At 42.6% G+C, this 13,472-nt stretch overlaps 1 protein-coding gene and 1 long non-coding RNA gene across 4 annotated transcripts in view; both read left to right on the top strand.

The window, feature by feature from the left end:
* Positions 1-11,499, top strand: part of MTR (5-methyltetrahydrofolate-homocysteine methyltransferase) — a 63,072-nt gene extending 51,573 nt beyond the window's left edge. For all 3 annotated transcript variants that reach the window (XM_081905794.1, XM_081905795.1, XM_081905796.1), the window contains 6 exons: positions 1,153-1,308; positions 2,588-2,784; positions 3,561-3,761; positions 6,057-6,249; positions 7,439-7,551; positions 8,726-11,499. In XM_081905794.1, coding sequence (XP_081761920.1) covers positions 1,153-1,308; positions 2,588-2,784; positions 3,561-3,761; positions 6,057-6,249; positions 7,439-7,551; positions 8,726-8,812 — 947 coding nt within the window. In that variant the 3' untranslated portion in view covers positions 8,813-11,499. The remainder of the gene's footprint in view (positions 1-1,152; positions 1,309-2,587; positions 2,785-3,560; positions 3,762-6,056; positions 6,250-7,438; positions 7,552-8,725) is intronic.
* On the top strand, positions 3,829-5,389 carry LOC309366913. The gene is made up of 2 exons (XR_014166914.1): positions 3,829-3,946; positions 5,000-5,389. It is a non-coding gene; the product is annotated as an uncharacterized lncRNA (long non-coding RNA).
* Positions 11,500-13,472: the final 1,973 nt, after the last annotated feature.

Here is a 13,472-nt window from a genome sequence, read left to right as displayed (position 1 = left end):
TAAGGACCATAGCTCAGTGCTTGAGCATCTGATTTTCATATAAGAAGGTCCCAGGTTCAGTTCCCGGCATCTCCCAAGTCAGACTAGGAAACATTCCTTGCCTGAACCTAGGGGAGCTGCTGCCAGTCAGTGCAGGTAGTAGACAAGCTAGATGGCCCAATGGTCTGACTCAGTGTTAATGAAACAGAAAGGACAACAAGGTTCTAGTTTCTTATAGATACAATTGGCAGGTAGGTTCTAGATATCACTACAGAATATCTGTAGCAAAGGCAGATGTTTTGAGTCTCTCTTTGTCCAGTTTTCTTCACAGAACATAACTGTATTGAGGGAGCACTTTTGCTAACTCCAGGCTGGAGACCCTTATTTTCTTAAGAAAAGACTTAAGAGAAGAGAAGTATAGTTATTGAAAACTTAGCTGTGTGATACTGACATGATGGTATGACCTGATTTAGGAATAGTACTAGTTTTGGACATACTGTAGAGCCAAGTCTGCATTTTTCCTCCTCAACGCAGATTCAGGGTCCAGGGTGAATGGTAGCTGTGAGCAGCCTTGCATCAAAGCAAGATTGCCCTTTCAAATATGGACATGTAGAGAGGACTGTATGAGATTTACATTATTTAGCACATTGGGAACATTCACGACAGTCTGCAGTTGAGCACTGCTGAATACAGCATGTAAGGGGGACTACCCAAGTGACCAATAGTTTTATGCTGGCATGATTTTTTCACATAACAATGGCTTATTTCATCTGTTGGAGCAAGTTATTTTCTACAAAATCTCAAGCCATCATAAACAAGTTATTCCATAAAATTAATTGTTTTGCCACCCTTGCTGCAGAGCAGCACAGCTTACGCTTGAAATTTTAGCTGGTAATATTTAAACAGATCAATTGGTATGAGGGAGTCAAACTTGAAACCAGTGGTTCTCCTATAACTTGGACTCATTGGATATTCCACACACACTTATTTCGCCATCCTTCCAAAGAGGCAGACATTTTCTGTAAGCCTGCCTGTCTAGTTCAAGATTGTATTTTAGTTGCCATAGTATTGAGGCTTTAAATACCTGCAGTGGTATGCACTGTGCATCAGATGTGGATGCAGCCCACATAGTATGTTCCAAATTACAAAATCTGCACATTGTGCTTTTTACAGTTAAACCGCTGTTCCTCGGCACTAGAGTCTTTGAAGATTATGATGTGCAGAAGCTGGTGGAATACATTGACTGGAAGCCATTTTTCGATGTCTGGCAGCTCAGAGGCAAATATCCCAACCGGGGATTTCCTAAAATCTTCAACGATAAAACAGTGGGTGAGTAACACAGTAGCATTCTGTGGTGGAGAATCTAAAAGGTAGATAGAGTACAGTGGTACCTCTGGTTAAGAACTTAATTTGTTCCAGAGGTCTGTTCTTAACCTGAAACTGTTCTTAACCTGAAGCACCACTTTAGCTAATGGGGCCTCCCGCTGCTGCTGCCGCACGATTTCTGTTCTCATCCTGAGGTAAAGTTCTTAACCTGAGGTACTATTTCTGGGTTAGCGGAGTCTGTAACCTGAAGCGTTTGTAACCCAAAGTGTTTGTAACCCAAGGTACCACTGTATCTTCAAATTGTGTGAATATGCACAAAGTAGAACCAATAGTACACATGAGCCATGTTAATTAGAGAGAGATTGGTCGGTCATTTTGAAGCTCACTAATGTGCTGGTGCAGTAGGAAAATTGTGACAGCTAATGAAACATCAGCTGTAAACAGACAGGAGCAGGCGAAAGCAAAGAATCCACCATCCTACCCATACCCCACTCATCTTAGGGTAGACACATGGCAAATCTTCTGGGAGCCACACTGCCTTGGTGGCAAGACAAAAGTGGAGGGCAATGGATGTGACTTTCTATATCCCAACACACGTTGTTCCTTCCGAACAAGCAAAAAGGCTTATTATCCCATCTGGAGGACATGTTCCAGACAGCCTAAAGCACATATAGAGCAGTGAAGGGTGTGGCATTCAGGTGGAGGCATTGCTCAAAAAGAGTCTTAAGGGCTGGAACAAGGCTTGCAGGCCTCATTTGCTCCCCAGGCCAAAGGTTCCCCACCCTTGGTTTAAAGCAAATAGATTTTATGAAAGGTTTGTGAATAAACAACTCAGCTAGTTGCTTGTGGTGATTATGAATCACTTTCAGAAGACCAGGCATTATTTGACTTAAAAAGAAAAAGGCCGGATTTTATTAACGTAGGCATGTGTTGATAGACTAGTGTGTAATAAAATGTTGCAGCCTAGTAGCTTTTATGGAAGACTTGGTTACAATGCTGTTCTGTTTACATTTACTGTGTTTGCAGCAAATTTTTTTTGCTCTGAAACATTTGATGCTAGCCCAGGTTCATACTGTATTTAGTTTTGTCTAAACTAAATAGTCTAAACTATAGACTATAGACTATAAACTAAATAGTCTAAACTATAGACTATAGACTATAACAGTGAAAATAAAGGAAGTGAACTTTATGATATAGCTGCAAAACAATGAAAAATGATCACCCAACCAGTTTTTAAGTTAATTTTTTCATATGTGCTTAAGGATTCTTTTTCCTTTATTAGGGGAAGAGGCAAAAAAAGTTTATAATGATGCGCAGAATTTGCTGAAAACTTTGGTTATGCAAAACAGATTTAAAGCTAAAGGTCTGGTTGGATTCTGGCCAGCTCGGAGTGTTCAAGATGACATTTATTTATATGCCACAGAAGAGGAAGTGCAGTCTTCAGAACCAATAGCTAAATTCTGTGGGTTAAGGCAACAGGTAGGATGTAAAACTCTTCTACTTAACATCAAAAAGTATGTTGACTTGTGTGCCTGAAGTAGTTTTGGAGTTTGTATAATTCATGTTCATTCAGGTAAACCAGAGGTTGACGTATTTGGACCCAGTGGTAGAAATCTGGGTGATCTGCCAGGATATCTGTAACAGTTTTTGACATCCAGTTTTCTAACAGTAGCCACAACTAAAAAGCTCCATGCTAAACTAAGTTACTGGAAAGGAGCACTTGACAGGGGAAATCTGGAGTGGATTTTCGTGTGAAAGGACTGGAGAGTTTGGTTCCTAGTTTTTGGTACTGATCATACATTCTTGGACTGAATATGTGCTCAGAGGCACCCTTTTCTTTAATACTTAGTGCATGTACACCTGCCTGAGCCACTATTTTGCACCTGTATCTTGTTGGTGGACCTTGGGGTTCTCAGTGTGCGTGTGTGTGTTTGCTTTGCTTTGGCTTGTAAGTTAAAGATCTGTTTATACATTCTTTTCAATAAATATTTAAACACCATTAAATTAACTTTTGAATTGGATATAGGATGATGAGTTTGTTATAGTCCATATGGCTGTAAGTGGTATATCATAATCTTTTGATACGTGTTCCATTTTTATATATTTAATTTTGGAAGAAGAATTATGAGTTTCTGTTTATCTTGTGCAGCCTTTTGGCATTATGCACCATCTTAATATAACCTCATAAAAGTTTTCATATATGTTTCAACATATTGGGGGGAGAAATACAATTAGACCTTCATTTATTATTGCAGGCTGAGAAAGACTCTTCTTCTACTGATCCCTATTACTGCTTGTCTGATTTCATATCACCTCTGGAGTCGGGTATACCTGACTATTTGGGTCTTTTCGCTGTGGCATGCTTTGGAGTAGATGAGCTATGCACAGAATATGAGAAGCAGTCTGACGATTACAATATCATAATGGTGAAAGCGCTGGGAGATCGCTTAGCAGAGGTAATTATACTTCTGTTAAGTTTCATGTAACAGTTTTCTAGGAGATCCAGGTGAATTAATTAAGAGCTGACGGGAGGTGTGTCCTAGTCCAGCCCCAAGCTGTGCTTTCTTTAGAGTAGATTGAATGGGGAGCTCCCAAGCATTCTGGTCTTCTGTCTGGTGAACAAGTAGAAAGAAGGATGCAGGTAAACAAATACAGTGGTGTCCCGCAAGACGAACGCCTCGCAAGACGAAAAACCCGCTAGACGAAAGGGTTTTCCGTTTTGGAGGCGCTTCGCAAACCGAATTTCCCTATGGGCTTGCTTCGCAAGAAGAAAGCCCATAGGGAAATCTCCGGGGACCTCTTTTAAATGCTAGCGGTGGGGAGCAAAGCCTTTCCCCCCCCCCCTCCGGCCTTCAGAAGAGGTCCAGGAAGGCCGGCGGGGGCCAAAAGGCTTTGCTCCCCACCGCCGGCATTTTAAAAGCAGTCCGGGATAGCAGGGAAGCGCTTCTCGCTATCCCGGAGGGCTTTTGAAGACAGGCGGGGGGAGCAAAGACTTTTCTTCTGAAGGCTGGCGGGGGGCAAAAGTCTTTGTCCCCCCTGCCTGCCTTCCCCAGGGAAGGAAACTCGCGCGGCGGCTGAGCCTTGAGGGCCCGGCGCAGCGTTTCTCTGCTCTCCCGGGAAGGCAGGCAGGGGGGAGCAAAGACTTTTGCCCCCCGCCAGCCTTCAGAAGAGGTCCAGGACCTCTTCTGAAGGCGGGCGGGCGGGCGGCAAAAGTCTTTGTCTCCCCTGCCTGCCTTCCCGGGGGCTTTTAAATCGCCCCGGGACAGCGGAGAATTCCTCCGCTGTCCCGGGGCGATTTTAAAATGCTGGCGGGCGGCAGCACTGCCGCCCGCCAGCATTTTAAGATCGCCCCGGGACAGCGGAGAAGTCTCCACTGTCCCGGGGTTTTTAAAATGCTGGGGGATGGCAGCGAAGCCTTCGCTGTTGCCCGCCAGCATTTTAAGATCGCCCCGGGACAGCGGAGAAGTCTCCGCTGTCCCGGGAAGGCAGGCGGGGGGGGAGCAAAGACTTTCGCCCCCCGCCAGCCTTCAGAAGAGGTCGGGGGACAGACTGTCCCCGGACCTGGTCTGAAGGCGGTTTCCATAGGAACGCATTAATTGATTTTTAATGCATTCCTATGGGAAACCGTGCTTCGCAAGACGAAAAACTCGCAAGACGAAAAGACTTGCGGAATGAATTAATTTCGTCTTGCGAGGCACCACTGTATTCCAATTTCAAATCAGACATCAAATTCACACTGGGATTTCCCCAACAAGGTATGTTGCTGTGAACACGAGAGAATGTGGAAGGGCCTCTTCTTCATTATCATGACTACTAGTTGTTGGTAGACCAATTAAGCTGGTAGCTTTTGTTGCTCTGAGGAAACATTGCTATACCATAGTCATCCATAATTTTGTGAACTTTCAACATAAACACTCTTAGTTCTCCCTGTTTCTGAAACCTTTCGCCTTACAACTTTTGCACACATTGCCTTCCCTCCTAGTAATTTTGTGGTCTATATTGTCAGTTAAGAGAATTCCCGCTGGATTGTTACAATGACAATTTTTATTATTATTTGAGCTGGCTGTGTTGTGAGATTTTTTTTTTTTAAATGCCTGGATTTCAGTTTTTGTTTTAAGTTTTTCCTATTTTTTTAAAATTTTGATTTGAAGATTGTATTTTTAATTCAGGTTTTTCTAATTGAAAACAATGAAGCAAACATGATAAGCAACTAAAACTGGTTTCATGGACAGAAAACAACCAAATAAGTACACTTTCTTGAAGATTTTTATTTTTTTGCGAGGGAATCATCAGACTTGCCACTTACACGCATCTGAGGGGGCCAAAAAAAGAGCATATTGTTCCAGGGCCCCATGGAGTCATATTTCTTATAAAAATAGTAATAAATAAAAGTATACCAATTTTCCTGTTTCAGCAGGCTTTTGGAAAATCTAATTTGCTGAGGTAGTTTTTCTGTTATCATACTCTCCCAAATATATGAATATCAGGAGGCCAAAGGAGCAGGGTTTGTCTCTTTCCACAGCTTAGCTGTTCTGAATTTTTTAAGGATATGTTAAAAGTGCAGAAATAATGGCCCTGCTTATTTTTATATGAACATTTCGGTATAACTAAGGAGATGTAGGAAAGAACCTGGTTTCTTCAAGGCTCTTGTCTGTAATGAATTGAAGTCATGAGTAAAGTATACTGAAACACATTTAAGTGATAGATAAAAATAACTGTGCGTTAAGTACTTGCTTCTGCTTTGTTCCAAGGCATTTGCCGAGGAGCTGCATGAAAGGGTCCGGAAAGAATTTTGGGCTTACTCTGAGGGTGAACAGCTGGAATTTTCAGACCTGCGTAGGATCAGATATGAGGGGATTCGTCCTGCCCCTGGGTATCCCTGTCAACCTGACCACTTGGAAAAACTCACCATGTGGAGACTTGCAAACATTGCGGAGGCAACAGGTACTTTAGCTGACGTCTGATTTTAAACTTACTTTTTTGTTTTTGTTTTTAAACATTTACATTTTCTCTTTTTTGGCCTTCCAACACCTCCTTAAGTCTCCTCCTCCCCAGGGTCCTTCCCAAGCAGTCTGATAACTCTGTCACCTTGCCTGTCTTTACTCCATCCTCTTCTGGTTCTGGGAGACCAGGGGGGAGGTGTGATAAGAATTAACTTCTACAGCACCACCTTGTTCGTACTCAGTTGAGGGAACATTAAATAAAACACGGAACCAAGGAAGTAAACTCAAGCCCAGCATCCAGGAGGGACCCAGCGTTTATGAAAACTGTTGCAATAGCACATCCTTTGCCAACCCACTGCTCTGCTGCTAGTTAGAAGGACTCTCACCTGGATTACAAACAGCTGGTGTAGAAGCAAATTCTTACCACAGAAGAGACCTGGTTGCAGTAGGACAGGGACCTCCTGGCGGCTTCAGCAGCCTGCCTCATCTCTGCCTCTTGACCCCTTCCTCTCCAGCCTCTGCTTCTGCCTCTGATCCTGGACTGCTCTCTGCCACAGACTCTCCCTCCTCACTAAACCCTGTTACCTCTTCAGCTTCCGACACCACCTCCTCCCACTCTACTCCCTCTTCTCCCTCTGAACACTCATTGTCATCCCACCACCAATCCCCCTCTGAGCCTTCTTCCCTTTGGGGGGCATTCCCCAACCGGTGCCTCCCACCACTCCTCTGCATCCAGCCAGTCCATGACAATAGCTTATTCACAGAATATACTTTTTTTGTAATCAGTACGGTATAACCAAATAATGTTGTATGAGAATGCTGTGGGGCAGCCTCCTCCATCCTGCTGCCTCGCAGCTGTTTTGTTCTACAACTCCATCAACCCCCAGCTAACAGGCCACTGATCCGTGGCCCTTAAATTGGGTTATTAGCATAAGTACCTATTTCCAAAGCAGTACCTCTTTAAGTGCTTGAAATGATTCACGTTAATTATCTTGTTAACCCTCAGGTGAGGCACGCCAGTGTCGTAACATCCATATTATACATAGGGTAGCACGGGCTAGCGCTGTAGCTTGCCATGCTGTGAGTTCCTCGCTGAGGTGGGATTTGAATCAAAGCACATCACACATTCTCCAGCCACAACACACTCTTCTAAGTAATAGACCACAAATGTTTTCCATTGATGCTTGCAGGTATTCAGCTGACAGAATCCTTAGCCATGCTGCCTGCTTCAGCAGTGTCAGGTCTCTACTTTTCCAACCCTGAATCCAAGTACTTTGCTGTTGGGAAAATATTGAAAGATCAGGTAAGGCCTGAGCACCTGTAGCACTTGTTTGACATCCTTTCTTGCCTTCCCAGTACTATATATTTCAATCTGATAAGGGCCATTTCTTTTAAATGTGGTGGATGCTGTAAAACCCTTTTTGAAAATAGTTCTTAGATCTGTAAACAAGATCTTTCTGACATGAACTCCCTTAGACCTTTTGTGTCTTTCAAGATTTCTATCCCAAAAGAAGTATCACAAACACTTTTTTAAAAAAAGGCCCACACTCTCCAGTTCCTTAGCAGAAAAGGCTTTCAGAGTAACTTACATAAGATGAATTAAAAATACCCAAGATTGTTAAGCCGATGGGCAGGGACTGTCTAAAAGACATGGCAATCTAAAAGGCTTACTATGGTCTAAAAAGCGGGTTGAGAAGGGAAGAAGAAACTCTCAAAATTACATAGCAATACTTATAAATACTATCTGGAATAGAAACAGTTCAGGGCATGGTGGAGCCAAGTGGATTTGGTCTCTTGGCAAAGCTGATGAGTTGCCCTGTATTCCATTTCACCCTCTGCAGACACATATTACACAGGACTGTAGTCACACCAACTAGCCCTAGACCTGTTGTTTCACTGGAATGAACCAACAAACACATTTAAAAGGCCATAGATTGTTTAATGAGCCAACAGCCTGGTTACAGAGACATTTTTTTCCTGGCACCTAAAGATATGTAATGAAGGCGCCAGGGAAGCCTTCCTGGGGAGAGCATTCCACAGATGGAAAGCCACTGCAGAAAAGGCTGTTCTTGTGCTGCTGCCTTCCGTGGAGAGACCTCTCATGGAGGAGGCACACAAAGAAGGGCCTCAGATGATGATTGCAGAGTCCAAGTCAGTTTATTTGGGGAGAAGCAGATACATTGGGATCATTTTTTTAATGTCCAATTTGGATCTGCAATTTTTGACATTCTAATTTGAACATTTTGTGTTTGATGCAGTAGTTTGGAAGTCTTTGTAGTTTGTCTAGTTTTTTGTCTTATTTTGTGTGTTTTTATACTTTATATGTAGAAGTGCATTTTTTAAAAAATAAAAAAGGATGCAAGTGTAGAGAGCAGAGGTGGGTGAGACTTAATTTCTCAGATACTTTGATTGCACAGAGGAGTTGAAGCCTCGGCTGTTAAAATGCTAAATTATCCCTCTCTTGGTTCATTCTGCAGGTTGAAGATTATGCCTTAAGGAAAAAGATGCCTGTGGCAGACGTGGAAAAATGGCTGGGGCCCATTCTTGGATATGATCCAGAATAACTGTGTGTGCGTTGAGGGTGGGGGCTGCGTTAGGGCTTTTGTCTTGAAAGATACAAATGAGAAGAAAAGGCGAAGCTTAGGACTCACGCACAAGAAACAGGTACTATATGGAGGCAACCACCTCATCCCCACCCCCAACAAGCCACAGTGTCTGCCACAGCAAAAGCTAAAAAATCTTGGCAATGGAGTCAATCTTTTTGGTCACCATAGAAAGTCAATTAAAATGCCCAACATGTGGTGACCATTTAATGTACAGATACAGGTTCACATGGATCATGTTTCTAATTAAAAGGTCCTCCCACTTGATTTTTGGGGCCTGATATAAAAGAGATAAATATATACATGAAATGTTCCTGACTTGCTAAGATGTTGGAGCTTTTAATCAGAAAAGTTTAGTATTTAAATGTGCTGTTAGGGGAGCACTAATGAAACGCTACACAGAGCCCATAACCCATAATTATCTCCCTGTGCGAATATTGTTACTGGGTTGAGTGCAGCCATTATTATTTATTTGTAGCCATAAAAAATTATGCTAAGACAAATATTTGCACTGATATGTCCCACTGCCCAGGAATATGAATATAATCACAGGACACTGATCTTTGATTGGACTGTGTGTATATATAATGTCAAATAGAGTCAGAAATCTGACAGAGATTATAAGTGCCTTGATTCTGATTTCCACAGTAATTTCTCTTTTCAGCCTTTGTCTTTCTAAATAAGCTTACCTGATTGTTCACTGTAGCTCAACTATTTGGTAGACTCAGGAAAATCATGTAATTCTTTGAATTTTTAAATTTCTACTTATATTCACAGGTAGTTAAGCTTTCTGTTCTGTTACTACTGGGAAAAGTCTCTTTGCCTGTCTTTTTTGTTATATACCAACATTTGCCACCGTATTAGGCTCTAAGTCTTTAGGTGTTTACTTCTTAAAGTGTGGTACCACACTAGCTTACCCGCTGCCATAATAAGGTCGGTCGCTTGAAATCGCCACTGAAATTCCCCACCCAATTGCATTTTTGAAGACCTGTGCAATTCTTTGAATTTTCCCAGTTTGAGAGATTAGACTTCCACAATAGAATTTCATGCATTTTATCTTGTAGCATGAGAATAGCACTCTTATTCAAAGAAGCATAAATATCATTTATAAACAGGTTTTGATAGGTTCTGCTCAGGGCCTCAATAAAGTGAAAGTAAACAGTTTACATTTCTTAAGCTACAAAGAAGCGTCTAATTTTGTTATACTTGACAAGATCCTGTCCCAGGACCAATAGATTAGAGCTGACTCCAGAAAACAAGGTAAAAAACAGGACTAAGTTTGACATTCTTGAAAGGTCAGGTGTATCCTTTCAAGAACAGTTGAAATGTGATGGACAATTCTTAACAGGTTCTTCTTGATGAGTGGACATATGGATATGTCCCCAATGGTTCAGACTGCCAGTCAGTGTGTGATGTGCCGAGCTGAAATAAGTGTATTCAGTACTGCTTGAGGAAAAGTTGTTTGAGTACCCTGGTTCCATTATCCAAGTATCATGGAAGCTGCTGCAGCATCGCTTCTTTCCATACTCCTTGAATAACTTAGATAGCCCCAGCGCTTTCAGCCTTCCGGGTGCTACTGCATTAAAACTTCTGTTGTCTCTGACCATTGGTCATACTGTTTGGGATAGACGGGAGTTGCAATCCAACAACATCTGGAGGACTAGGATGTTCCTCACCGCTGCACTAGAGCATTGCCCCTGTTTCCATGCTGGAATGGAAAGCTGTGTTACTGTGATTCCCGCCCCCCATGATCTTGGACTTCTGATTTTACCCAAAGCAGCAGGTGTTCCCCTTTACAAAATCCTTGCCTATAACATGACTGAGAGTCAGATAAGGCTATCAGGAGGGCAGTTTCCACAGAGGAAACAGAACTATATATCGGGGTGGATTTCTTTTGACTACACAAGGACAAGTTCACAAAAGGATCAATGTTATACTAGCTGCATAGATAAGACAGTGACCTGGTTTGCACGCCAGTGTCACATTAAGCCAAAACATGGCTTAGCACAAATACACAGGCTTCCAAAGAAGAGACTTTGGCCATTTTTCTTGTCCTCAGTAGTCCTACAACTGCACTGAGCTACATCATCATTTACCTCAGTGTGTCAGGGGATCATAGTTTTGCTCTCCTGGACCAATCACTAGCCATGAACTATTAAGACAAACCTGGATTTGGACAACATGCCAAACCATGACTTAGCTCAATGGAGCAGCAGAATAGCAGAGAAGTAAGCCACAATGATCTAATCTAATGCTTGTGTGTTCACACTAAGCCATAGTCTGGCTCTTTGAGATGTGAACCAGGCCTGTGAATGGAAAATCTGCTGCTTGCTTCCTGAAAGTTTGTTTTTCAGTTACCTAGTCCAGCAAAGCTGCCTTTAGGCATTGATGCATCTGCAATGCAACTTGCTTAGCAGCTGATGTCGATAAAAACAAGAACTTTGATTATTAAACTGCCAAACAATAGAACAGATTCAGAGCATTGTGAAGCGCAGCAGGAAATATGAAAATGGATGTTTAAATAGTCAAAGCTTGTGTGTGTGCTTTATGTAACAGTACATTATTCTGACTTTCATAATGGTTTGTATTATAAATGCATATTGAGACTGAGTTTCAAAAGTTTGCCATTAAATTTTGATTCAGTCAAAGATAGCCTTGTCCATTTTTGTTTCTCTTTTATTAAATGAATGTAAGTAGAACCACAATCTTCAGGGATAAGACTGAAAGAAAAAGCAACAAGAGTTATTTATGATGGATGGAGGTGGGGGGGCCTGGAATTCCAGCCTTAACTTCCAAAAGAAACTGTATCATTGCCAGCCATTGCTTCTAATCAACCCATGGAGCCTCTGGCTGTGAGCTCCCTTTGGTCTTAGGCCTGCCAGAGTTTCCCACTCTGACTCAGGGGCATCTTCCAAGAGGGTGAGTACTGTAATCTTTGGGTGAATGGTGGTATGGTTTTTTATTGTTGTTGTTGTTAATACCGAAGTGTTACGCCAAACTTCCATCCAAATGCCTTTAGCGACAGGGTCCGCATCAGCAAGGGGCTATCCTTATCCTTGCTCCTTTGGCTCTTTAGATCCCCTTCTAGATCTCAAGAAACTTCAAGAGCTCAAAAACCCTTCTGTTAAATCTGTATCCATCTATAAAACCAGCTATGGCAGTTCTTATGCATATACAGTGGTACCTCGGGTTAAGTACTTAATTCGTTCCGCAGGTCCGTTCTTAACCTGAAACTGTTCTTAACCTGAAGCACCACTTTAGCTAATGGGGCCTCCCGCTGCCGCCACGCCACCAGAGCATGATTTCTGTTCTCATCCTGAAGCAAAGTTCTTAACCCGAGGTACTATTTCTGAGTTAGCAGAGTCTGTAACCTGAAGCGTCTGTAACCCAAGGTACCACTGTAGACAATGTTGTACTGTAACCCAGCCAAATGATCTGACTTTGAACTATCATGGGACATTTTCCTTTCCTGTTTCCTTCTGCTAGAGAAAAGGCTGCATCCCTTGTCCTTTCAATAGGTATTTCCATCACTGACCAATGCAGCGCTCCAACTTCGCCCACCCCTTTCAACATAAAGTATTGTGCATTGGTTGTGCAAGGTAAAGGACTCTTGGACAGTTAAGTCCAGTCAAAGGCGAATATGGTGTTGTGGCACTCATCTCGCTTTCAGGCCAAGGGAGCTGGCGTTTGTCCACAGACAGCTTTCTGGGTCATGTGGCCAGCATGACTAAGCCGCTTCTGGCGCAACGGAACACTGAAACCAGAGCAGTGCATGGAAACACCATTTACCTTCCTGCTGCAGCGGTACCTATTTATCTACTTGCACTGGCATGCTTTTGAACTGCTAGGTTGGCAGGAGCTGGGACTGAGCAATGGGAGCTCACCCCATCACGGGAATTCGATCTGCCAACCTTCCGATCTGCAAGCCCAAGAGGCTCAATGGTTTAGGCCACAGCGCCACCCGCGTCCCTATTGGTTGTGCACACAAGAGCTGGCATTTGGCAGTCTTCCACTTCCTGTTTTCCTAAGGACAGTTGCATTTACCAAGTCATGCATATGTGGGACTACACAGAGGCCTCAAGGAAAAATAGCAGGTTGCTTACATGTAACTGATGTTCTTTGAGAGATCACCTATGAAGTCGCACAACCTGAAGTTGGTTCTGTAGACAGATATTTTGAGATCTTTTATCCAGAGTCGTTGCACATGAAGATTGCACAGTAACTTCAGTTACCTGAATTATTTCGAGGAATTAGCAAGGACCACCAATGTGGGTTTGAAGAGAAAAATGCTTATTTACAGAATAAAATTTGAATGTGTAATTGCTTTGTGGTTTGAGTAAGCAAGTGCTTGGAACAGCTTGGGTGAGGATCCATAAAGATTTTAGAAAGTGGTTTCTTGGGGACAAACCATAAAGGACTTACAAGGTGGTTTAAAGTAAGTTCACCTGAGAGAAAAAAAATGTAATTATATTGAGGCAGAGGCTAGAGGGAAGTTTACTTCAAACTAAAATTTGTAGACGTAGAGTGTTACAATTTCCCCACCACTGTACGACTGAACATTTTCAGGCTGCAAAGGTAAGGATCGTGAGCCCATCAAGACAGCATGTCATATTTAGCTCAT

Source organism: Podarcis melisellensis, assembly GCF_964234715.1.
Source record: "Podarcis melisellensis genome assembly, chromosome: 3".
Taxonomy (NCBI): domain Eukaryota; kingdom Metazoa; phylum Chordata; class Lepidosauria; order Squamata; family Lacertidae; genus Podarcis; species Podarcis melisellensis.
This window is presented reverse-complemented; position numbering and strand designations above follow the sequence as displayed.